The sequence below is a fragment of the Taeniopygia guttata genome, chromosome 23 (genome assembly GCF_048771995.1).
Source record: "Taeniopygia guttata chromosome 23, bTaeGut7.mat, whole genome shotgun sequence".
NCBI lineage: Eukaryota > Metazoa > Chordata > Aves > Passeriformes > Estrildidae > Taeniopygia > Taeniopygia guttata.
Window position 1 is genome coordinate 3,617,209 of NC_133048.1, and position 25,275 is coordinate 3,642,483.

General features: G+C 49.5%; 3 protein-coding genes across 4 annotated transcripts in view; all 3 read left to right on the plus strand.

Moving 5' to 3' along the window:
* The first annotated feature begins 337 nt into the window (after positions 1-337).
* DHDDS (dehydrodolichyl diphosphate synthase subunit) lies at positions 338-9,479 on the plus strand. Of its 2 annotated transcripts, none has more exons than XM_002194903.7 (9): positions 338-445; positions 1,344-1,428; positions 1,962-2,078; positions 2,609-2,751; positions 3,357-3,473; positions 3,630-3,731; positions 4,380-4,494; positions 5,603-5,710; positions 8,573-9,479. In XM_002194903.7, the coding sequence occupies exons 2-9, from the start codon at positions 1,366-1,368 to the stop codon at positions 8,807-8,809; spliced, it is 1,002 nt and encodes a 333-aa protein (XP_002194939.4). In that variant the 5' UTR covers positions 338-445; positions 1,344-1,365; the 3' UTR covers positions 8,810-9,479. The 2 variants fall into 2 exon arrangements, with proteins under 2 accessions (XP_002194939.4, XP_030146466.4); XM_030290606.4 differs by lacking the exon at positions 338-445 and adding an exon at positions 840-912.
* A 2,280-nt stretch (positions 9,480-11,759) lies between these two features.
* HMGN2 (high mobility group nucleosomal binding domain 2) lies at positions 11,760-14,543 on the plus strand. The gene is made up of 6 exons (XM_030290613.4): positions 11,760-11,919; positions 12,510-12,554; positions 12,991-13,020; positions 13,593-13,643; positions 13,966-14,061; positions 14,421-14,543. The coding sequence occupies exons 1-6, from the start codon at positions 11,905-11,907 to the stop codon at positions 14,454-14,456; spliced, it is 273 nt and encodes a 90-aa protein (XP_030146473.1). The 5' UTR covers positions 11,760-11,904; the 3' UTR covers positions 14,457-14,543.
* A 5,769-nt stretch (positions 14,544-20,312) lies between these two features.
* Positions 20,313-25,275, plus strand: part of RPS6KA1 (ribosomal protein S6 kinase A1) — a 40,410-nt gene continuing 35,447 nt past the window's right edge. Inside the window, exon 1 of the mRNA XM_072917819.1 lies at positions 20,313-20,357. Coding sequence (XP_072773920.1) covers positions 20,328-20,357 — 30 coding nt within the window. The 5' untranslated portion in view covers positions 20,313-20,327. The remainder of the gene's footprint in view (positions 20,358-25,275) is intronic.

Genomic DNA, 25,275 nt, shown 5'->3' on the forward strand with positions numbered 1-25,275 from the left:
ACAAGAGGACACAGCCTCAAGCTACGTCAGGGAAGGTATGGGATGGATATTAGGAGAAAAATTTTCACCGAAAGAATAATGAAGTGCTGGAACTGTCTTCCCAGGGAGGTGGTGGAATCACCATCTCTGGATGTGTTTAAAAAAAGACTGGACATGGCACTTGGTGCTATGGTCTGGTTGAGGTGTTAGAGCATAGGTTGGACTTGATGATCTTAAAGGAGTCTTCCAACCTCGTTATTCTGTGATTATTCTGTGATTATTCTGTGATTATTCTGTGATTATTCTGTGATTACCTCCCGCTCCCCTCACAGCCCCCGCCGCCATCTTCCCTCCCCTCAGGGCGGCCCGCGCACCCCCGCGCACGCGCGGCCCCGCCCCGCGTGACGTAAGCGGAAGTTCACGTCACCCTCCGGCGGAGGCTGAGGCGGCGCCGGCACCGGGGCAGGTACCGGCACCGGCACCGGGAGGGACCGGGAGAGCCGGGGTTACCGGGGTTTACCGGGGCTTATCGGGGTTTACCGGGGCTAGCCGGCACGGCGGGGGCCTTGCGGGCGGGCTGTGTCTCCTTCCGCCGCGTCTCTCCCCTCACGGAGCCGGCGGAGGCCTAAGGGACGCCCCGTCCCCACCGTGCGCGTCCCGCCTGGGAGGGCCCGGGCGGCTGCCGGGAGCGGCGGCACCGGCACGGCCCGGCTGTGTGGCCCGCTCTCGGCCCGCTCCGCTCGCTGCCGGCGGCGGGACGGGGTCCCGGGGGCCGCGGCTCCCGGCCCGGCCGCGCTGCCCCGGGCGCTCTGTGGCAGCGCCGGTCTAACCGCGCCCGAAGGGTTTCTGGCCATTAGCTGGCCCTCAGCAGCCGGCGGTGGATTAGCCCGAGCCGGGCAAGGCGGGCGGGGAGAGCTTCAGGAGCAGCCCGAGGTGCGGCAGGTCCTTGCTGTGGTGTTTGTGGGTGTGGGGAGGGATCCCTTCTCCTGAGGGAGGAGGCTGAGAAAGCCCACGCGGAGAATGAGCTCCCGAGGGTAACTCGATCTGCTGCTGCCGATGAAGTCCAGGCGGTCGGGTCTGGGCTGTTAGTGCGGGGGTGGGTCTGTACGAACCAGTCCTGCAGCCTGCGGGACTCGGGGATGGTTTTCCTTGCACTGGCTGTTGCAGAATCCACTCTGATGACACAGCGGGAAAATTCCAGAGCCTGTTTCTGAGCCTGCTTATCAGAGGACTCGCACAGACAATGTAAAGGGCTCCAGAGCAGCAAGTCAGAGCTGATTTTTCCCAGGTGGTTTGTTTGCTTTGGGCTCAAACAACAAACAGTCACCCTTAACCCCTTCATTTTCATCTTCCCTTTGAAAAAGGAAAGGAGCTCTCAATAAAAAAATGTCGTGGATCAGAGAGGGCGAGCTGACCATCATAGAGAGGTTCTGTGCCAACATCATTAAGGTAAGGGATGGATTTGGGTGGATTTTGTGGTGAAGAGCTGGCAGGCTCTTCAGGGTGGGACTGTCTGTGGCTGCAGTGCTCTGGAAAGGGAGCGTTGCTGGCAACGCTGCATTTAGTGCTGGCACTGGATGTGCATCCCTAAACTCCATCCCAGGGTGGGAGATTGCTTAGGCTTAGCCTTGCAAATGAGCAAGGCTGCAGGCAGTGCTTGCCAATGAGGATCTGTGCCCTTGCTGAGGGAGGCAGGGCATGGGAAGGAGGGAGAGAAGAGAGATCCTCACGCTGGGAATTGAAGGAATGAAACTGAGTATTAGAACAAAACCTCACCAGTTCCAGGAAAGTTCTCTCCTTGCTCAGGCTTGAGACTGATGGTGCTGCCCTTATGAGGTCAGTGGAAAGAAACACTCCTCTTTGTGGGGGGAAGTGTTACGGCCTTTTCTCGTGTTCTCTGAAGGTAACTGTGTCTGTGAAAGGGCCCTTGGGCTCTGAAATGAAAAACCTGCTGCTCTCCTGGGCTTCTCCCTGTTTTCCAGGCAGGTCCCATGCCCAAGCACGTTGCCTTCATCATGGATGGCAATCGCCGCTACGCCCAGAAGTGCCACGTGGAGAGGCAGCAGGGACATTCCCAAGGCTTTGATAAGCTGGCACAGGTGAGGAGGATGTTTTCTGCCTTTGTGTGGTGGAAGTTTGAGCTGGGTTTGCTGCTGGCTTGGTGTCCTGTGTTCCTTCTCTTCACTCTTCATTGGAGCTGCTGCTCATCATCAGGGTTCACGTCAGCTCCTCCCTCTCTGCGTTGTCTTGCAGAGTCATTCTATTCAGCTGGTTTTTTCTTCTGTTTTGCACTCAGTTAAAATATCTGCCTTACAGATCTCAAGGCTTTTATTTCTGTAAAACAGGTTGACTTTCTTTGGAAAGGTTTTGAAAGGTACAGTATTATTTAATCTATAAACCAGTGGTGCTTTTCCTGGCTGGATGGGTCCCCTGTGGTGGATTCTCATCCTCAATAGTGATATTTTCCTTCTGTTCTTTAAAATAAAACTGAAATTAATATCTAGGGGTTCCATATTTTTGACAGTCATTCCTTTTGTTGCAGTCCTGGCCTGGTGGGAAACCACGGGAAGGTTTTACAGGGAGCAGTTGTGTCTTGCTGGCCTGATAGTTCCATTTTGTCTTGGCGCAGACACTGCGGTGGTGCTTGAACCTGGGCATTCGGGAGGTGACAGTTTATGCCTTCAGCATCGAGAACTTCAAACGCTCCAAGGAGGAGGTGGATGGGCTCATGGACCTGGCCAGACAGAAGTTCAGCCGCCTCCTGGAGGAGCAGTAAGAGTCCCCCACGTGTGTCCCACAGGGTGGAACTGGGGCAGGACACAAATTGCAGGGGTGTTGCAAGTGTGAGAATGCATTAAGGAGGAGAGCCTTCCCCACCTGCAGTGCCTGCCTGGGTGGGGTGTAGAGCTCTTGTGCATGCAGGCTCCCCCTGAGCAGCAGATCTGGGACAACTGTGCCAACCAAACCTTGGGGACGAGGACAGCTTTCAGATAAACACAGCACCATCAGAAACACAGAGTGCCAGATGTTGTTTTCATGAAATATCAAAGCTTTGTTCTAATTTTTGGTTAGTTGGAGGTGCCCAGAGCCTATGGTTGTATTCTGAGCCTCTGCATTTAGGGATGCCTAATCTGGGATCATCTCCTGGTCCTTTGGTTATGTCTCTGTACCTTAGGAACTCGTGTGGGGAATGGTCACTGTGCCTTTATGGAATGGTTTGGGATGGTCAAATCTCAGCCAGTTTCGCTCACCTGAAAGCCATTTGGTGGTTTTGCCTCTCTCCAGTTCCCAGTTTTGCTGACGCTGTGGGTGGATGTTGGCACTTGTGCAGTAGAGACTGATGTGTTTTCTGTGGTCCCCACTGTGGTTGGGTGCAGGGAGAACCTGAAGAAGCACGGGGTGTGCATCCGTGTCCTCGGGGATCTGCCCCTCCTGCCCGTGGATATCCAGGAGCTGATTGCCCAAGCTGTGCTGGCAACCAGGAACTACAACAAGTAAGTGACACCCAGTTTAAAGAGCTGATGCTTCATGTCTTCCTCCTCTTCCTGAGGACTGGGACTTGTCAGACCTGCTACACCTCTGATGTACACATCACTGTCATCTGCTGGGCTTTCCCAGGAGGAGCCTTTCACATCTTTTCCTCTGTGCAGGTGCTTTCTGAACGTCTGCTTTGCTTACACATCGAGGCATGAGATCAGCAATGCTGTCAGGGAGATGGCCTGGGGGGTGGAACAAGGACTGCTGGAACCCAGGTAACTCTTGGCTTTCTGTGTGAGGCTTTTGGGTGAATCCTGCCTGTCTTACCACTCACACTGCATGAGAAACCTCTCAGAAGCCAAGTGGCTTTTAAATAGATCTCATTAAACCAGTGTGACTGGAACAAATGACTTAAAGTTACTCTACAATGTTTGGCTTTTATTATTTCAGTTACCATGGCGATAGATACACAACCAAGACAGAAAAGAGATTAGGTCTCTGTCTTAAGTGAGTTTAAATGTGAAGGCAGATTTTATGCCACAACAATTGGCTGCTTGGCTGACAGTCTTAGCTATGAGGTCAAACAACAGATGAATTATGAATGCAGCACTGTTCCTCCATCCTGAAGGAGAAGGAATAGTTACACTCTGCTCCCTGCTCCAGATGGAAGCCCTCACAGTCTGCTTCCACCACTGTGTTATGTTTCAAAGAGCATGGAGTGGGATGCTCTGGGGGCTGAAATAGCATTTGGAATAGCCTGTGGAGCAGACAGCAGTGTCTAAAAGAAGCAAGTAGATGACTCTCTGTGGTTCAGCTCCACCACCCAGTTTTTACAGCCCTGAGTTGACATAAAACCCCCTAATTCTGGTTTGTGCCACATCCATCAGGTCAGGAAGGGTGTCTAATGAAGTGTGTCTTTTTAGTGACGTGTCTGAATCGCTGCTGGACAAGTGTCTGTACACCAACAACTCCCCCGACCCAGACCTGCTGATAAGAACCTCTGGGGAGGTTCGCCTCAGCGATTTCCTGCTCTGGCAGGTAAAGTCTCTGTTCTGTCCCTGGGGTATTCCATCTTTGCCTCAGAGGGTGCTGGTGTTCCACTGACTCTGAGTGCAAGCAGGTGTGAGGGCTCTGAAACTCCTGCTGGGGTCAGGTAACTTCCAGGATGGACTGAGTGCTGGGACACCTCTGAGCAATCTGTTTCTGGCAGATCTGTGTTTGCCTGAAATCATAAATTCTCATCCCTTTGCTCTACTCCTCACCTTTAGATAATCACTTGTTTGTAGAGAACATCGGAGTGGAGTTGCTTCAGCTGAAGCTCACGTGTTCTTTTAGATGTACAGTTTGGAGCCAAAACCCAATTGCCTTTAGGCAACCACATCAAATTATTCCCATTCCAAATTATTTAATTGGCAAGTTCTCAGAAGTTGTCTGGCCTGAGCTGTGCTTACCTACCAAGGCATTCCCTCTCCTCCACCCTGGGTGGTGTTGATGCTATGAAATAACACTTTGCTTGCTCCTCTCAGTGGTAGAGGAGACCTGTTAAGTGTTGGACTGTTTTAGCAGTCATCATAGGAACATATTTACCTCAGACTGTGAGGAACTTGGTGGCAAAAATAGGTTTTGACTTGAAATCTTTCATCATCCATCTCAAGGATATCTTCATTGCACCACAGCCCTTGGCTTCATTAAGCAGTTTGAATGCCATGAGTGGGCAGTAAGGAATATCATGAGATATCATTTGAAGAATGGCTTAAATGTCATGTCCTGATCCTCAGTTCAACTGTTATTCCCTTAGCCTTTGGTACTCCAGCGTTGCTATTTTAGGTTTTTTAAAAGTCTGTGATGCTTAAGCTATTAAAAATACATCTCTGAAGTCCAACACAGCAGTAGAAAGAATTCTGCTGATGCCTTTGCAGGAGTGGATGACTGGTGTCCCAGCATTGAAAATGAATTAGAAGGACTCTACACTGTGCAGTTTCAGACTCTCCTAGCTGGTTTTTACCTCACTTTAAGTAGAATCTGATAACACAGCCTAGGTAAAACCTTTGTGGGGAAAGTGGCATACTTTGCCCAACACAGTTGCATCTTAATGACTTTTTCTCTTGCTCAATGATTAAATTGTTGGTGATCTTCCTTTCTGCAGACATCCCATTCATGCCTGGTGTTTCAGTCAGTCTTGTGGCCAGAATATTCCTTTTGGAACTTGTGTGAAGCTATCCTTCAGTTCCAGATGAACTACAGTGCTTTACAGGTAAGGGAGCCTTGGGGAAGTGGAAAGCCCAACCCCACGTGTTACCTGCACAGCAGCTGGAGTTCAGGTGAGAGGCTGCAAAGTGGGAGCAGTGGTTGTTAGTTAAGATCTTGTTTCAGTAGCAGCTCATGTGTGGCTTCTCCTGTATCCTTGTGGCTTGTTACAACACCTTGGTGTGTGGCCGGACTCCTCTACTTTTAGCAAGACCTAAAATATCCAAAGTCAGCACTGTCTCTGTTACTCATTGCTCATTCCACCAGCTGGAGCATCTGTCCCAGACCTCACACACCCAGTGAGCACTCCTGGTCTGCCACAGGGTGAAATTGTTCAACTCAGACACTTCATCAGTGCTGTGAGCATGTGGCTCTGCTCACACTGGAACAAGGAGGGAGTACTCACATGCTCTTCCTAACATCACTATTGTTTTTAGGCTTGTAACTAGTGGGTAGAGTTTCCTTTCTGGGAGCTGAAATGAGGCAGCCTGAGCTGTGAGCCTGTGGACAAGCGTCCTCTTTCTAGTGGGTCCAGATGTACCTGCTGAAGGGATTGTTCCTATTGCTCACTGACATTGTTCCTATCCTTTGGATCTGTTGCTGTGAGCTCTCCCTGGCCTGGTTCTGATACAGCTGGCCAGTTCAGTAGTGAGACAGTAGTTTGGCTATTTTTAAGCAAAACAAGTGTGGGAGCTGGAACTCTTGATGGAGAAATGTGGGGGGCAGCAGCTTGTGACACAGAGGCAGCAGTGACTGGCAGAAGGACCTCAGTGTGGCAGCTCTTCATCCCCACCATATCTCACTGCTGGATGTGTCTGCTCCTTAATTATTTGGGTCCTCTTTTTAAAAACAGCCATTACGTTGCCCTTTTCTACCTTCAGGGACCTTGCTCACCCTGAGAGTTGTCAAAGAGATTATAGCCAGTTGTGGTTCTGGCTGAATTCAATCAAGCACAGCCAGTCTGGCAGTATCCAAACTCTCCATGTCCTTAACCTCTTTTGTTCCTATTTCTGGCCCAAGTCTGCCCTTTTCCTACCAGCAATTCATTGTATTAGTACAACTAATGGCAGTTCACCTTCTGCACGAAGAAGGAAGCAAAAAAGGCAGTAGTGTTTGTCATTGCCATGAGCTTGGCCTCTGTCTGGAACAGTAAGGTCACTGTTCTGACTTTGCTCCTGGTGCTGGTTTCTGACAGGCAACAAATGCAGCTTCTGTTCCCAGCTATTCTCATCTTTTCTTAGTTCTGGTTGGTGGCTGGGTGTGTTCATGCCATGCTATTATCAAGGTTTTTCATTGTCCACATTTGTTCCCTGGTCAGTTTTCTCCCTGTAAGAGCCACTTTGCAGTGTCTGAGGCTGCCCTTTTTTTCCAGGGAACCCTCACAATTGTGCAAAGGGAGGACTTCTCCCTCAGAGGAACTGAGATTTAGGAGCTGGGTGTTTTTAAATTTAAAATTGGTGATCTTGAAATCCAAAAGAGGTCATGAAGCAAATTCTCTTGGTGGAAGGGTTGCATCCACAGTGAGGATGGTGGGGCTGGGGGGATTGCTGAGAAGCCAGGATGTTTTACAGCAGCTGTGTGTGTTTTGGGAATGTGCTGCTGCTTTTGGGATGTGGATGGGCAGCAGGATGGAAGGGGTGACAAGGTACAGAAACCCCCACCCTTGATTTGGAGGTACTGGACAAAAAATATCCTCCTTCCATCAGCTCCCACAGCATCACTTTTAATGGCTGCCATTTTATTTCCCAGCTGTTGTTGCTCTCCATGGAGCCCCAGGATCAGCTGGACCCTGCTTTTGGTACCTGGTGGGAAGGAATGCAGGGCTTGGCTGGCCAGCCTGCCCCTGCAGTGGCAAGCTGAGTCTTTTCTGGGCAATAAACAGAATTGCACTTGGAGGGATTGAAGTCTTCTGCTCAGCAGGCTGATGATGATCCTTGCAGTTCAAGTCAGCCCTGGAGTGCATCCATTCCTTGAATTTGCTGGGGATATTTCTGCTCCCATTGCCAGCATAACAAAAGCTAATTTCCAGAGCTATAGCTGCCTTGGGCTCTGGAAAAGTGTGAGGATGAGTGAGTCAGGCTCTCATTAGAGTAATTATTCTTCTTGCTTGTTTGAAAGACCATCACTTCCCAAGTGTGTGTGTGTGTCAGTTTATGTCACAGTGACCAATTTTACAGGTTTTAAAAATAGAACCTCAATATTCCTGCCTGCTGATGTGTTTTTGCTGTTGGAAGCTGCAGGCTAGGATGTATGCTGCAAGAAGAAATCTAAAAGTGATGTTCTACAACAAAATATTTCAAATACTTGAAGGGTAGACAAGGATGGCTCCTGCCTTTGCCTTTCTCCTGCTGTGTCTCAAGCCAGTACACTTTTAGATCACAGAAATTTGGGAATGCCGACCTTATTCCTGCTTTTGTTTTAAAGCTCAGTACTGGATCATCTCGAAGAATTACCCTGTAAGTCATGGTTTGGAATCCCCTAAAACCTTTTAGCAGCCAGGGGAATAAATGCTGTGATAACACTGGTGAGGATAAGAGTGTGCATGCTTTGCATGCCTGGGCTTCAAGAGCTCTCCTATAGCTACTCCTCTCTGATTTCAATATCTGAGAGGAATAGCCACAATCTGTCCTGACTTCTGTCTGTTCCAGCTAGGAGTTTGTGCTCTGAGCAGAGCTGTGTCTTGGAGGCAAGGCCCAGAAGGATATTGCTGTATTTTTTGTAACCAGTCAAGCAGGCTGCCTCAAGGTGGACGAGGCAGACCCAGAGTGAGCCTGCAGATCCACGGCCAGGCAGAGGCCGTTTGTCCCCGGTACCACAGGTGAGCTGAGAGGCCTGCTGAGCTGCTAACACTCGCTGCTTTTCACTCCAGAAGGCCAGAGACTCCTACCTGGAGGAGAGGAGGCGACAGCAGATGGAGAGGGACCAGGCTTACGTGACCAAGAAGCTGCAGCAGGAGGGGTGCGTGTCCCACGGAGACTCGCGGTGCCGGCGGACGCTGCTGCAGAAATGCACGGCCCTGCGGGAGGAGAGGATCCAGGGCTTCCTGCAGGCCCTGGAGCACAAGAGAGCAGACTTCTTCGAGAGACTGTGTCCAGTGTCTGCATGACACAGGTGCTGGGCTCTGGGGAACAGCAGAGGGACCGGTCCTGCCGTGGGCAGCCAGGGCTGCTCCGTCCTGCGGGCCCTGCCTGGAGCAGGGCTGGCTGCTGTGAACTCTCCTGGTCTGTGATGCTGCTGAGGAAGGTGGGGCCGTCCTGTGTCACCTCCCTGCCCTGGTGACAGATACCTGCACCCTGCTGGGTCTCTGCTGCTGGGTCCTTGACACAGGCCAGGTGTTCCGGTGACAAGAAGTTAACTGCAACCTCCAGTTCTCTGATTCCTCCTGGACTGGCTCAGCCAGACCAGTTCAGCCCTGTTAAATCAGTCTGGGCTCAGGTTCTTCCCATGGCTTTGCAGTAGGGAGTCTTCTGTTGAGATGTCCTCTGCTGTCCCATCAGGGGAGCGAGAGGATTATTCCTGGTGTCAGGGACATTCCCCGCTGCCTGCTCACTGAGAGCATCTTGTCTTTTCCCCACCTGACTGCTGGGTGGGATGTATCCACTCCTGATTTCCAGAGAGCTAAAGGAAGGGTTCCCAGCCTTGCTGCAAAGAAAAAAAAGCTGCTCCAAAGCTTCAGCAGAGCTGAGATCTCTCCTGAGCAGTGTGTGTGGGGAAAAGCCAGGTGCAGAAGGTGCTGGTGTTGGACCACACTGACCTTGGGAAAGGCTCTGGGCAGGCAGGAAAGAAGGATTGGTTGGGAATGAACCTTCTCAGGAAGGAAAGGAAATTGGCTAAACACAGGTGATGGCTACCATATGCCAAACCCTCTGAGGGCGTTCCAGGGAATGAGGGTGGGCTTAATTCAGGAATTCAGTAGCCAAAGCCAACCTCTGACCCCGCCAAAATGATTCAGAAGGGCAGTTTGGCTGATCCTAATGGAGTGGCCAGAGCAGCTGTGGAGTGTTACTTGTTCTCAGTTTTCCATTGGCAGGGAGGTGGACAAGCTGATTCCCAAGGTTGTTTCCGTCTCTCATTCCTCCTGGTTTCCGTCCCCAAGATCAAAATAACCGAAAATGTCTTGAATTTTGCTCCTGATGCACACACAGGTGTGGCATTACCAGCTGTTGCTGGGTTTGAAGTGTTTATTCTTACCTCCAGGTGAAAACCACAAAAAATGCAGATTTAACAGCCTTGTAAGTGCTGCGCACTGAGCACTTGGCCTGTGATTGTGAAGAACTGTGTAGTCAAACTGGGAATAAAGTATATTAATACCAAAGTTATTTAAAAAATAACCTGAATGTTTAAAATCATGTAGAGCTGCTTATTTTAAGGTGTGATAAAGCTGGAACCCAGGTTGAATATAATAATATTTAATCTTTGACACACTCCTCATGTGATTCCTGTTAGCCTGGGAATGATTTGAAGGCTATTTTTACAGTTAAAGCAGTTTGCTGATTTACAAAGCCTGCCCAAGTGAAGCTGTGTGCAGGCACCACCTCTTGTGTAAGTAGCAAAGAGAATTTGGATAAAAATGTGCTGAGGTGACAAGAGCTGTTTTGATTTTAAACTTCTTTTGCTGTATTTTATTTTCTCCATGTTTCAGGAATCTGGAAACAGTGTACTATCCATGAGATGGAAATTCTCCAGTCTGCTTTGCCAGGCTGATGGGGAAACTCTTCTACTCAAAAAATGCATTTTTGCCTTTAGGAAAAAAAAAGTTTTCTATTGTGTTATGGCTCTACAGGTGACAAGGCCACAGTGGTGGCTTTCCACAAAGTACTGGTCCTGTTGCAGGTGAGGTAAGTGAAGGATCTGGTTTATAAAATACTTTTATGGAAAGTTTAAATCCATTTTATAAAAGGCATCACTGGAGTAGGGGAGGAGGAAGAGTCCCTCAAGCAATGGCAAAAGGTTCCTGTTACCTGACCTTGTACATTCCACCTACAACAGATATTCCAGTAAATGCAATTGCAGTTCTTTCCCCTGTGAGCCTTCGTTAGAGGGTAGAGATGAATTACCCAGGCAAACTCCAGAGTTCCAGGAGTGCATCTATCCAGTGAATCTGTGGGAATAGAGCCACAGGCTTTTGTCAGTGAGAACAGACCCTCCACCACTATTTCATATGGGTTGAAGATGGGAAAAATCAGCGTGGCTGAAAAAGTGTGCAGCTGAGGTCTGAAAAAGCCTGAATTTACCTGGGCAGGGAAGGGGGGAAAGGCTGTTCCTTGGGGAAACTTTTCTGAATGAGGTTGAACGGAAAAGTGGAAAGTTTAGGGCACAGTGAAGTGGTGATGAAGATCTTTAGCCGGGTTTGCAGCACAGGGGCTGTGGCTGTGCCAGTTGTGAGGAATGTCCTCTCTGGGAAGGAGCCCAACTTCCCGAGTCACTTGGCACCAGCAAAGGGCACCTGTGTGAATTGATTTAACGTCATTTCATTGCTTTTTAACGTGTTTCTCTCTCCTTCCAGCACTGCCGGCGCCTCTTTCGGATCCAGCCCTCCGCATCTCCCGTGTTTTTACAGGAAAAAAGGGCTCGGGGCGGCTCCCGGGGGTGGAGGTGCTGAACGAACAGCTCCGCTCACCTGCGCGCGGGATCGCGGCGGGCCGGGGTGGGGTGGGGGGGGTGTTCCCCTCCTTCTTCCCCTCGCCGAGCCGCTTTCCACATCCCGAATTTTGCCCTTTTCCTCCCCATTTTTCCTCCCCCCCCCCCATCCCCATCCCCCCCGCGGGTTTCCCGCGCGCGCGCGGAGCGCTGAGGGGAGGGGGCGAACGGCGCCGCGCCCCCCCCCCGCTTGGCCCCACCCCACGTGACCCCCGCGGGCCAATGGGCGCGCGGGGCGGCGGGGATCCGGCTGGAACCGGTTGGGCCGCGTCCGGCTCTATATAAAACTTTATAAACACCCGATTCCAATTAGTGGGGTCGGCAGCAGCGCAGCCCGCCGGCTGCAGCCCCGCGCACCGCTCCCGCACCGCTCCGCGCCCGCAGCTCCCCGCAGCTCCCCGCAGCCCGGCTCCCCCACCCCCGCCTCCCCGCGCCGCTCCCTCCGCCCCCTCACGCCGCGCAGCGCGCTCCGCTCTCCGCCACACGCACACACACACACACACACACACACAGATACACACACACATAGACACACACACACGCAGCCACACGCGCGGAGCCATGCCGAAGAGAAAGGTACGTGCACTGCCGCCCCCACCCCCGCTGTCCTCTCCCCCCTCCCGGTGTCCTTCCCCCCCTCCCGGAGCCGCCTGTGGGAGGGGGGGCGGGACTACGCGTTCCCCCCCCTCCGTTTCGGGGCGGTAACGGAGCGGCGAGGCCGCACCGGGGTGGGGGCGGCGCGGGGCCCGGTACCGGCGCGGCCCGCGGGTGCGGGAGGGGCCGCGGGCCCCGCCGGTTCGAACCGGTTGGTTTTGGCGGGAGGTCGGTGCTGGGGGGAGGGGAGCGCCGGTGTGGGGCGGGAAAGGGCGGGAAGCGGCGGCGGAGCTTTGCCGCCAAAACGGCGGGGGCGGCGGGGAGCCCGCCCGGAGGGGGCGGCGGCGGCCCCGCACGGGCCCCGCACCGGCCCCGGGGGCGGCCGCGCCTCCCGCCCCGCCTGGGCCGCGGCGCTGCGCGGTTGTGCCCCGGCATCCCCCGCCCGGCCCCGCGGGAGGGGCCGGTACCCGCCGGGGGTGGGATGGGGATGTTCCCCTCGGGATTAGAGCAGCGGCTGGTGGCTGGGAATCCTGTCCGTCACTTGTGCCTGCAACCTGTGTCCGTGTCCCCAGGCTGAAGGAGAGACCAAGGGCGATAAGGCCAAAGTTAAGGATGAGGTAAGAAGTTCAGTGTTTTGAGAAAGTTGGATCATCAAGTGTTTCTGTTGGAAGATGAGGTTTAACGTCGTCAGAATAACTGAGGAGTAGGGGAGAGGGTTGGTCTCAATCGATTCTGACTTTTCAAAGTCTTAACTGTTTTTTAACCATGAGAAATCTCCTTTAACTATGAAGCATCTACTCAACTATCATTAGCTGTTGCTAATTTCAATGGCATAACCTCACGTTTCTTGAGAACACAGAAAAAGGGAAACTGGGGAACTGCCACCTTAATTTCTTAAAACTAAAGATCTGTAATCATAATTCCTGGGGGTTTATATATAAATTATATATAAATTATGATCTATAATCATAATTTTTGGGAAGAGAGCAAGTTTGTGAGACTTTGAGAGTTCATAATCCACGTTTCAATAGAACTGTTCTCCTTTTCCAACAGCCACAGCGGAGATCAGCGAGGTTATCTGCTGTGAGTATCCTCTTGCTGGGCAGAGCTGTCACAGCACTTGCTGGTTTTACACATGACCACTGGGTGTGTAAATGTGTGTCAACGCTGGAGGTGAAAATTAAGTTCCTGCCTTAAGGACCTGCCCCATTGTGCTGCTATGGGAGTGGTGAAATAATGGACAAACCAAACAGCTGCTGCAGTTCCAAATGTTTTTTTTTTATTTGCTTTCTTAGTGCTAAGCTATTTGGCCTGAATGTATTTTAAAAAAATAGTTTGTTTCTCTGGAGCAGGACTTGAACAAGGGCCTGGAGTGCCAGGACAATGGGATGGTTTCCCACTGCCAGAGGACTGGGATATTGGGAATGAATTCCTGGCTGTGAGGGTGGGCAGGCCATGCCAGAGGGTGCCCAGAGCAGCTGTGGCTGCCCCTGGATCCCTGGCAGTGCCCAAGGCCAGGCTGGACAGGGCTTGGAGCAGCCTGGGACAGTGGGAGGTGTCCCTGCCATGGCAGGGGTGGCACCGGAGGGGTTGTGAGGTCCTCCCAAGCCAACCCGTTCCAGGAGTCTCTAACGCGGATTTTCTCTCCCTTGCAGAAACCCGCTCCTCCCAAGCCAGAGCCCAAACCTAAAAAAGCAGCTCCAAAGGTGAGTTGGGTCAGGGCTGTTTGGAAAGGTAAATAAATGGGTGATGAGTTTTGGCATTGCCTGGCAATAATAACAGCTAATGAACCTTTGATTAACAGCTGTGCAGCGAGGAAATGGAGCTGCATAAAGCTGAACTAAAACTTGCAGATTTTACAGAATTTGCATAAAAAATACCGAAGTGAAGGCTTCACACTTGGCTGTCAATCCCTTAACAAACAAACATGGGTGTCTGTGTTGTTTGGGACCAACACCCCTCGTCCAAGGGCTGTGGCTCGGATCTGGCTGCTGGGGGCTGACAGCAAATGTTGTCTTGCGTTTACAGAAGAGCGAGAAGGTGCCCAAGGGGAAGAAAGGAAAAGCTGATGCTGGCAAGGAGGGAAACAACCCTGCAGAAAATGGAGATGCCAAAACAGACCAGGTATCCCGGAGCCTGTTGTGCACCAGCATTGATTCCTTTCCCTCTCGGACTGGGACACGTCTTGGCTTGTGGCACAGAGGAGTGTTGCTTATTGCACTTAGCACAGAGCGGGGTGTTGGTAAAGAGTTAAAGTTGTCTCTTTGCCAGGGGACGTTGCCACATGGAAGTTACTGTTCTTCTGTAAAGTTCAATTAGCAGCTTCCAAGTTGTGCTTTACAGTGCAACAGATGTTAAATTTAATTTTATTAAAAATCAGAGCTGTGCAGCCCAGAGAGGATTTCTTCTGCTGAGGGTTTTGCTATGTAGAAAAAGAGTGTCCATTTTTTAATGTGTCGACTTGTTCCCTTTTTCTCTTTCAGGCACAGAAAGCCGAAGGTGCTGGTGAAGCCAAGTAAAACGTGTGAATTTTTGATAACTGTGTACTTCTGGTGACTGTACAGTTTGAAATACTATTTTTTATCAAGTTTTATAACAATGCAGAATTTTGGTTTACTTTTTTTTAAGCTATGTTGTTAGCACACAGACCGCTTCATTGTTGTGTTCGGGGCGGGGGGGGTGGGGGGCAATGGGGACAAATATCATTTAGTCTATTTCTCAAAACCTAAATTTTAATAAGAAAAGCGTTTGCCAGTCCCCCAGTTTTAGGAAGAAGGGCCCTTCCTGCGGGGAGGAAGAAGGGATTCCCCCACGTTGCGTGTCAGTTATGTCCAAATGACCATCAGAGCTCCCAAGGTGCTGTTGCCTACTCCAGATCCCAGTGCCGTCAGTTCTCCTGTGGTGTCCCCTGGTTACCCAGAGCCCGTCACCCCAAACCACAGCAGAACTGGCGTTCTGGGACGTTCTGCTGTCAGGTGGTCCAGATTTCTGGTGTCCGGTCAGGGATACACCGGCTCTAAAAGGAGCTGCACTTCCTCTTTTCTGTTGTGGACCCTGAGATACAGAAATCTGCCTCTCAAGTTCGTTTTCCTCTCCAAGTCAGGGTGGCTTTGTGCAGAGTTGTCAGACAACGCGCGGATGTGAACGTGTCCACCCTCACTCTAAACTTTGCGCTCTTACTAGTGCAAGCTGAAGATTCTTACGGTTTTTAGCTGCTTCTCCATTGCAGTAGTCCACAAAGGGAGGGGAGTTTGACAGTTGTTGTAAAATGTTGCAGATTGTAGCCCATGTCCTGCCTAAATTACCATGATTGTTCATGAAAAGTACCTTTAATAAAGCTGGATACGGTTTGGCTTGGACTGTTCTTAATGCTCTCTAATTTCTCTTGCCTTTAGTTCACTTCATGTGGTTTAAGAACATTTGCTTTGTGCATGTCTGTGTTTGTGTTTGCATTCAGATTATTAATTGTAATTCACACCTGAAAAGCAAGATTTCCTTACCTTAAAGCAAGGTTTCCTTGCCTAAAGCTAGATCACTGCAGGATGTTTTTAGAGCCTTGGCTTATTTGGAGGCTGAAAATGGAAGATGTAAGTGAATCTCCTGAGATAATTTATTTTCTAAAATGTAGCACTGTACAAAACGGGGAGGAATACAGTGATCTTGTGGCAGAAAAAAGTAAAATTCTGGTGAGCTTTGCTTGGGAGTGAAACCAGAACTGGCTCCATAAAACTGATGATGTGTTACATTTCTGCACTTTAACTTGAATATTGTTGCTCCTGCTAATCGAATCCAGACCTGGCTGGGGTAGTGACTAAGCAGGAGACAAGATTTTTTGAGTAAAAATGCACCATTTTTATAATTGCTACTTGGACTCCAGAGCAGAGCCAAACCCAAACCCCCCTGTGTAAATGTCTCCTTCAGTGACTGTCAGAAATATTTTTTCCGTCTCTGCTTGGCTTTCCCTGGGATTTCAGTGTCTGTTTGTGATTAAGTTCAGTGACCTGTTTAAACCTGTGCTGATTTCAGAGGGAATCCAGTGAAAACGAGCAGGGCAGAGTTTCACATCCAGAAATTTCCGATGCCGGGAGTGCTGGAAGTGTCCTGGAGCGGCTGCACGCACAAAAGGCAGTTTGGGATGTACCCCTAGGAACTGCTCCATCCTGTGTTCCCATAGCTGGTATGTCTGACAGAAAAGAAATAATGGTAAATAATCCTGTTAATAATCTTCATTAAACCCTACCCAGAAACAGCCACCAAACCTCCTGAGCAGTTGCTGGAGCAGCCAGGCAGTGGGATATCACTGCAGAAAGGAAAATAACAAATCTTAAAATCAGAAAGTTGGAGATCGCTTACCTTGCTTTTGTAGAGTCTTACCTTGCTGGGCATCTACAAATGAACAACTCCTTCCAAAGGAGCTGGGTTTGAGGGGGCTGCCAGTGGCCAAGTTGCCAGCTGGAATGTTCTGGTGTTCCCTGTGTGACCTCTTCGCCCCCGCTCATTAAACAAAGTGCTGCTAATGAAGGGGGATCTCAGGGCTGCTCTTTGTTGAAGGAGTTACTCCTTAACTTCTCCATCTTACCACCCCCCAGCAGCCCGTGCTGACCTGTGTGGTTCCTTGCAGGATATTTTCTCCAGCCAAGCACAAAAACTGATTTTAAGCAGTGTCTGCCACCTAAATTCCTCTGAAAGCAATGGATATTTCGGGTGCTGAGGTTCCAGGGCTTGCTCCATCTGAGGTGCTTCCCACTGGATGAGCCCTGCGCTGCTGGAGTTATTGGCCTGTTGGGCTTGACTCGACAGGCAGGGCTCATCTATTTCTCCTTAAGCAAATAGAGAGTGAGGGATGCTGAAGCCAGTAAATCCAACTAATTAGCTGTGTAAATTAAAGCTGGGGAGCAGGCACTGAGCTGCAGCCTGGTTCGTGGTTAGAGGCACCACAAATCTGCATTGCCGCCTGCCAGAACGCCTGAAGCTGAACAGGCATTTTTCTGCTAAATTGTAATCATTTTACACAGAAAATTGTCTCTTGTGTATCTGTTGGGAGTGGGATTGGTGCTGCCAGGTGCAGTTAGCGGGCTGGTCTGTTGGGTGGGCTCTGCAGCAGCAGGGATTTTGTCCTGCTGGAGCTTTGGGGAACATCACAGCCAGGGTCCAGAAAGTCACCACTGGCAACAGAAAGGCAAATGAGTTCTGTGCTCTGTAGCATGCCTTGAAGCTGGGCACCAGTATGGGTTAAATCCATGCAATATTAGGGCTCTGCCACTGATTTGTTTCTCCATTTATTGATTTCAGCACAAACCACCCGAGAAACAGGGCCAAACTGCTGTTGTCATTTATTTCCCTCTTAACAGATGAAGTTGCAAAGAATGGCTAAGTTCTGCACAGGGCTGAAGCCTTTGGGATGCTGGAAGTGGATACTGGAGATCATCCTTGTTTTACCTACTTCAGGATTTTTCTGGTGTTTTAAGAGCAGTGAAATTACTGATAAATTATAGAACAGTCTCTGGACTCCCCCCAAAGCAGTGATAATTAAACTGAGAAGTTAATGTGAGCACGTTGCCAGCCCGTGGTCACTTCCCAATATTCTACAGAGCTACCTTTCCCCCAGCCATGGGTTTATGTTAAACTGAGAGTGGATTGGGCTAAAAACCATGAGAACAGGTGAACTGGACCATGCCAGAAGGACTCCCCAGGTCCCTGCTCCTCCCAGTACAGTGCCCTAGGATTAACAGTTTTGAATTTCCCCCTGCAGCAGTTTTCCTTTTGCCTTCACAGAGCTCAATTCTGTGTGGAAGAAGTGACAGTATCCTCCTGCCATCCCCTGCCACGGGTGGGCTGAAAGGGAACAAGGAAGGAAAACGGACTGAATTCAGTGAGTGCACCCAGAGGATATTGAGTTGCAGGATCATTTTTGTCAGAAGAATCATGCAGCTTGATGGTACAGGGATTTCATTGTCCCTAAATCATCCCAGATATGGTAACACCATACCCAGGGACTAATATTGCTGACTATAATTCCTGAGAAATGGCACCTTCTCCTGCAGTTGTTGGAGATGAAATGGAGCTTGAGTTAAACTCAAAATTTACAGAGGAAGCCCATCATTTGTAAGGGATGGGAAGGAGATGGCACAGGGGGAGCTGTGGAAAAGCTGATTGAGGCTAATAAAGATCTTTAATAAGTTGGCTTTAGAAGATTTCTGATGTGAGAGACTGGGCTTTTTAGCGACACTTTATTAAAAACTGCTTTGTAATTTTTGTTTTTAGCATTTTAACCATCTCCTTAGGAAGGGAGCCAGAAAATCTGTGATGTGCAGAAGAAATGGGAGTAGAAAATTTCAGGGAAAACTTTGTAAGGTTGAGGCTTTTTAAAATGCATTAAAGCCTCCAAACAAAAATATTTCATTGCCTTGGGTACAGCAAACCAGCCTGGAGAAGGTACTTTGAGAACATAGAAGGAGCAGTCCAAGGGTGGCTGCAGCTGGCCCAGGTGTGGAATAGGTACCACAATTCTCTGCATTTTGCTGGACACACAAACCCCAAATGAAATTTCTACTTTTCTCCTTCTAAAGAGATTTGATAGTAGATTTATTTTTTTCTCACTCAGTTATCCCACTGATGTTACTTTTGGATTTTGAACAAATTTCCCTGCAGGCAGCAGCTCTCCCCTGCTCTTGAGTTTGTTGGTTGCTGTGCAGAGGTGGGTGTATGTGGCAGTCTCCTCCTGGAGAGGAGTTGCTATTAGATTACAATTAGTCTGGATTACTATTGTAGCATTGCCCAGACAGATTTTGTTTGCTTTTATTCTGTTGAAGTGGTGTCTTGGTGCTTCCTGATGGAATTCAGTCCTGCCTCAGCTGAAGAGCAGAACATTCCTGTATTAGGGGTTCTGAGTTTAGCCCAAGGACTGATTGTAAGCTTGGGCGATTAAATTAGCATTTCTCATCATCTCCTTCTTACTGGAGATAATAGCAGAGGTTGTTCCTGTGCTGGGGCTGTTTGGTGGATGGGTTTTGTTGGCCTGCAGCCTGGTTGGAGGTGCCCAGGTTTCCCTGCCATACCATGATCCAATTAACTTTAATGCTGCCCAGCCCCACAGAGAAAAATACTGAATTAGTTGCTCTTGCAAAAAATTTCCATGATTTCAGAGGCAAGCTGGATGTGAGGCACGTTGGCAGGGGAAGGCTGGATTTGGCAACCTCCTGGTGCTCCTTCGGTGGACACGGGGATGCGCGCGGGGCTGTTAGCTCATTAACAGGCGGTGATTAACAGCCTGTTCCTTCCCTTCGCCACACGGTGGTACCAGGAAACACGGAATGGGGCTGGCAGGCCAGCGAGTGGCAGGCAGCGTCCGAAAGCAGCTCAGCAGCCCGGGGTTGTCACAGTCTGATGGGAGTTACTTGCTTCTAGAAAGCAGAAGCAGCGTTGCCCCAGCAGCCTCCATCCTCTGCCACCGTTCAGAGATCAGTGTTGGACAAACTCCACTCACCCGAGCAGTGGGAGCCCCCTCTGAGCCTCTCTGTCCAGTTTTTGTTATGATTTTACTCAAAATCCAGACTGGGTGCTCATTCCTCATCGGTTCACAGGCATAGCTGGCATTGCAAAGGAATTTATCTGTTATATCAAGCCTTTGAACTTAGGCTTCCCATATTCTATTTTAAGAATCACTGGACCATTCCTTCTCCTCCTCAGGCCATTATCACAGCTGCTGTGGCACATGTCCTGAAAGTTTGAGCCTAAAACTAGAGCTGCCGCTCTTCAGCTCATCTGTCCTCAGCTTGGGAAGGGATACTTTATCCTAAACCCAGATTTAAATAGGTAGCCTATAAGCCTGGTCTCTTTGAGGCTTGCTGGCACAAACTGCTTATATCAGACTTGCTGAATCTTCAACCTGAGATCACAGAATAAGTGGTGATGTTCAAAGAAGTAATACTTTAGTTCTTGGAAAGTCTCCTGTGCTTTTTGTGTTACTTCATTTTGCTTTTGTATTCCAGTATTTGAGTGTGTGCTTTTGCTCTGCAAGCCAAATCTAGGAAATTGAGTTGTAACATCTGTGCTAATCTCCTTAAGAGTCTAAGCAAAGTGATTCTTCTGATGCTGTAAAACTCTGGGCTCACTCTGCCAGCCAGCAACTTTTACCTGCATTGTATTAAAGACTCCCAGAATTATATCCTGTGAGCTGTATTGTGCTTAAGCAATGCCCCAGTTGCTGGTCTTCCTTCACCTTTCCCACTCCCAAAAGCCTTAGTCGTTGGGTTATCTCCTTCTAGCACATGCTTTCCATGTTTATCTTTTCCAAGGACGGTGTTGAAAGCTGGGAAGGAAGTGGCTGCTTCCCAGAGCTGGCGAGATTGCAGGGAAAGCACTTGACACCCTCATGACACTTCCTTGAAATGGATGCAAAACAGAAAGATGAGCTGCTGGTAAGCTAAACTCATTCTTCTTATTCAGTTCTCAGTGCCTGCTTGGGACAGGGATTTATGCATTTATTGGGGTGGGGATTTACTGGATAAAGTGGGCAAAACTCCACCCAAAACTATAGGGAAAAAGCAGAAAGCAGAGATTTCCAGTCACAAGTGTAAATGCTGTGGCAGGAAGATGTAGCAAATGTTGAAGCCAAGTGTTTCAGGGACATCTGAGTGCTGAAAACCACATTTTGTTCATGTCTCCATCGAGCACGCCCTGTCACCATGCCCTGGTAGCTGTAGATAACAAACCTGGAGTGATTGTTCTGTGATCAGGGAAAGGAGCAGGCCAGGGTTCCACCCATCTGCAGTGAATTGTTGGGAATTTGGTTTAGTGATTAACTTAGTGAGTGAACAACTTCCATCAGCAAAGCAGGGATGAAGCAGCCTCACCTTATGGGTTATGTCTGGGGAGGAAAGGCCAGGCTGGACGGGGACAGTGGAAGGTGTCTGCCCATTGCAGGGGGTGGAATGAGATGGGATTCTATGAAATTCTGGGATTCTGTGAAAACAACAGGCTGTTTTAGCCCAAAGTGGGAATGCTGATAAATCCTTCCCTCCTGCCCCAGAGCAGGTTGGGCTGGCAGCCCCCACTGCTGGGACCGACGTGTGCTGGCCCTGCTGATGTGTGACACGCTGTCCTGTGAGCCTGCCCTGCACACAGGAGCAAACAGATTGTTCAAGATAAACCTCCCCAATGTCAGCCCAAGGTCCTTGTCACATGCTGCGTGCCCGGAACTGGGTCTGAGCATTCCCAGCCCCTGTGCACGGGAGCGCTGGGAACTGAAACTGGTTTTGGTTTTAAACCCAGATTTGTTGGGCTCCTGCGGGCGTGAGGAAACAGTTTCTGAGCAGGTGGTGTTGCAGAAGCAGACAGAGGTGAGGACAGAGCTGTGGCTTCCTCGTGCTGCTGAGCAGCTCTCCAGCAGTCCCCAGCTCTGCTGCCTTGTGTGATTAATCCCCTGTGCAGTGCCGGGCTCTCCTCACCACAGGGGATTGCTCCCAGCACCACCCCTGCACTCGAGGGTTCTGCAGGTTTTTGGCATTTAGTCACAGTCCCCCCATCTTACACTGGGAGGAAAAATCACTCCATTTTCCCCCTGGCTGGTGCAGGACCATGAGGGGTAACACACACTCTGTGTGGGCTGGTTTGTCTTATTCTTGAGCTGCTTTGCTTTCCGCCCTAACTCTTTCACTTCACTGAAAAATTAATTTCTATGACCATAGTACTGATATTTAAACCCATCTGGTTTTGTCTGAATAGCAATGGTATTTAAAGCCATGCCTGTATCTTCCTCTTCCAAAAGCTTCTGCTTGTGATCATGTAGAAGGGACATTTATCTGGTGGTAATTGACTCCCATATTAACTTCCAACTGGCAAGCAGCTGCCAAAAACCTGTTTTCCATCTCTGTTGATCAATAATCCCTTTCAACAAGTATCTGGTGTTGCAGAGTGTTAACAGCTAATAGCACTATGATTCTTATCCTATTTTAAGGGCTGTAGCATATCTCAGCGTCCTTATATCTAATATAAGAGTTTTGAGTTCAATAATGTTACATCTGATGTTATTTATTATCTATTTCCAACACACTGACCCTTTTCCCATCCTATCTTGTGCTGGGCCACTGCCACAGGACATTTATCTCCAACATGATGTCAGTGGCTGCTTAGGTTGAGGGGGAAAATGATTCTGTGCAGACTGTAAATAGAAAAATGAGGTGGCAGGTCTGGCCAGCAATTTCTGACACCGGGTTGCAAGGAAAGGTGAAAGGAGCTGTTGCCTGCCATGCAAGCCTCAGTTTTGCTGTCACTGCAGTCAGCAGCAAATCCAAACCACCTTCCAGGGCTGGAGCTGTTTAAACTGCCCACTGCCTCTGGCCAAATCTTCCTTGGCATAAAATAACATCCTCTGAAGCTTTTATCTACCCTTTGGGTGACAAAACACCTGATTAATCAAGTTTTTACTTTGTAAATGTCTCAGTGGCTGGGGATGAACAGGACAGCAAAGCAGAGTCAAGTGAGAGGGGACATCCTTGAATTCTGGGACATGAACCTAGGAACACATTTCTTTATAAAAGATCTTCAATCCTCTGTGGTAAAATGTCACCATCTTAGCAACACCACCCTCCGTTCTGCACTGTGACAGAGGAAAGGCACAGCCACAGCATAGCAAAGAGGTGGCTTCCATCACAAGGGTGCCCACAAAGTTTAGAGGAAGAAAGATAAAAGTGTTTTTTGCTTTTGTTGCTAGAAATTATCTTTTCTGAGCAGTTCTGCCTCGTGACAGTGAAACGAGAACAGCACACAAGAATCAGGCAGGTGGATTTGTAGCCTGCTAATGGAAAACCCTTTGGGCTGAGCTTGGAGTGCCTGGAGGGGCACTGAAAAATGGTTCTGTAAGAGGATTTTTCTGATGGAGGATCAAGTTTGTCCTCCCTCATCAGCAGAGGTGTGAGGACTCCTGGTAAAGCTCCCAGAAATGCACCAAGCCTCTCCTTAGAGAGTCAGGAAAGGCCCAGCTGGACAGTCCTGATACTTACTCATGAGGGAAACAACAATTTAATAGTCAAGCAGCAAAGTACCAGCCTTGCATTTCTGACCTGTTTTTATGTGTGCTACGAGATGTGCAGTGCTGCAAAAATCCAAGAACCTCCTTAAGTCCAGAGTCTGTTTGTTTGGGGTTTTTTGGGACGCTGATGAGGGACAGATAGATTTTCTTTTTCCAGGGAGTCAAGTTTCTGCCATCAGTGAACCTGTTGTGCCTTTTGTTCAGTTCCCAACAAGGAACCCATTGAGCATTCTTTGGATGTATCTCCTACCTGGCCCTGAAGCCAACTGAGTCACACCTGTGCTCTGCGCTGCCTGGAGCACGTATAAAATACAGAAACAATTGTTATTAGGAGAGACCTGTTTCTCTCTCCCTAAATGATAAAGGCACCTCTTTCCCCACCTCTCCAAAAGCTCATGCTTGTGTTAACCTTCCTACCTGATCCAATCAGTCATTAGGCCAAAATATTCCTGGCCAGGATAGTTTCTCATCTTCTAGAAGTATATTTTTATGGTTATTTTGGGATGTGGCTTTTCAAGGCTGGGTGTGTGCAGTGGCCTCTGTTTAGTAAGGGGACTGAGAAGTGAAATGCTGCCAGTCATATATTGATCTGAAATCAAAAATAAAGTTTGGGGTCCCCTAAGGAAAATCTGTTTCTGTGGTGTTTGGGCTTCTCATCAGGATTTCTAAAATTTGCTTCCAAGCCTAAAAGGTTTTTTTTTTTATTATTTTTGCTGTGGAGTGATGGCATCCCAAACTCCAGGATGGGGTAATTAGGAGCAGGTATCTGTGAGTACCTCCTGCGAAGCAGGACCAGACTTGTTCAGCTGCAGGATGTCAGCTCAAGACCGCAAACCCTGGAATGACATTTTCCTCTCCCTGGAGCTGGAATTCTGTTGAAATGTGCTTTTGTTTTCTCCTCCCCTCTCTGGAGAAAGTGGGACCTGTGTGCTCTGGAAGCAGCACAAAACCGAGGGTATCTTTTTGTATCCACTTAAAAGCCCCACCATTTGTTTACAAGTTCTTAAACCTAAAATAACCATAAACCCTGACTGTACTTCGTGCTGTGTTTACTCAAGTTTCTCCCTCCTGGGGGACAGTGCAAACAGCCCTGGCAGCTTCAGTTCTGTTTACAGTTTCTGATAGTTTTCTCTTTCATGTTTTCACTCCCTCACATAGCCCTACACTGAAATAAGCTAGAAACATAGCTGTGTGCTCATTAAAAACTAAATTTGATGGATAACTTGCTCTAAATAACTTCCCACCTGGGTTGCAGACCTGTTCTAAAAATTAAATTAGAAAAGGTGAGGAAGTGCTTGTATTTTACATGGGGTTTTGAAAAAGTCTTTTTCAGGTAGGTAAAGGAATCTTTTACAAAAGAAATTCTGTGTGAGGGTGGGCAGGCCCTGGCACAGGTGCCCAGAGCAGCTGGGGCTGCCCCTGGATCCCTGGCAGTCCCCAAGGCCAGGCTGGACAGGGCTTGGAGCAGCCTGGGACAGTGGGAGGTGCCCCTGCCATGGAATTGGAGGAACTTTTATGTCCCTTACAACCCAAAAAATTCCATGATTCTGGGTACATTTTGAGCCACGGCCTCTCGATGTTTGGAGGCAGAGCTGGTCCGTGCAGCCTGCAGAGCTCTGCTGGGGTGCGTGTGCTGAGCACAGGGAGCACGGGCAGATCCCAGGTCCTCAGCAGTTCCTCAGGAACCCAAAAGGATGGACAGCTGTGAAACAGCTCCTCTGTGTCCCAGGAACAGCCGAGGCTTAGGCCAGAGCCACATGGAATGGGGCAAAGCCGAGTCACCTCCCACTCTCCCCTCAGATGCTGTGAGGAGATGTGTGGGTTTCAAACAGATGTTTTCCTTCTTCTCTTGGGGTGCCGAGGGCTGCGTCCTGCGCAGGAGCCAGACTCGTTCGCATCCAGGAAAGGGAAGGTAACTGATACAGGAGCCGGGCAGCGATTGTAGCCATGACAACCGGCAGATACGGCCTCGCTGCTCCTTCCTCACCCAGCGCCTTCCCCGGGCACATCCCAGCTCACACGGCTCCCTCGGCTGCATCCAGTATTCCTGAGAAAGGCGCAAAACCCACAAATGAGGCACATTCCCTGGAGCCAGCAGCTCAGTCGGTGCTGCAGCAGAAATCCCTGGCTGGAGCTGCCTGTGCTTCACCGACAAGCTCCGCAGATCCAGATCAGGGACGGGGTGGTTCCACTGAAATACCGAGCAGGACAGGGGGCAATTGGCAGACTGAGAGTCTGCGGGGCCGGCAGGCAAAATGCAGTTCATTCTGCCAAAAAAAAAAAGGTTTAGATGTGCTGGACGCCTT

Coding starts and splice junctions, on each gene's coding strand:
- DHDDS (XM_002194903.7), top strand. CDS start 1,366: ATGTCGTGGATCAGAGAGGGCGAGCTGACCATCATAGAGAGGTTCTGT. Junction 1,429..1,961: donor TCTGTGCCAACATCATTAAG/GTAAGGGATGGA, acceptor CCTGTTTTCCAG/GCAGGTCCCATGCCCAAGCA. Junction 2,079..2,608: donor GCTTTGATAAGCTGGCACAG/GTGAGGAGGATG, acceptor GTCTTGGCGCAG/ACACTGCGGTGGTGCTTGAA.
- HMGN2 (XM_030290613.4), top strand. Junction 13,021..13,592: donor GATCAGCGAGGTTATCTGCT/GTGAGTATCCTC, acceptor TCTCCCTTGCAG/AAACCCGCTCCTCCCAAGCC. Junction 13,644..13,965: donor CTAAAAAAGCAGCTCCAAAG/GTGAGTTGGGTC, acceptor TTGCGTTTACAG/AAGAGCGAGAAGGTGCCCAA.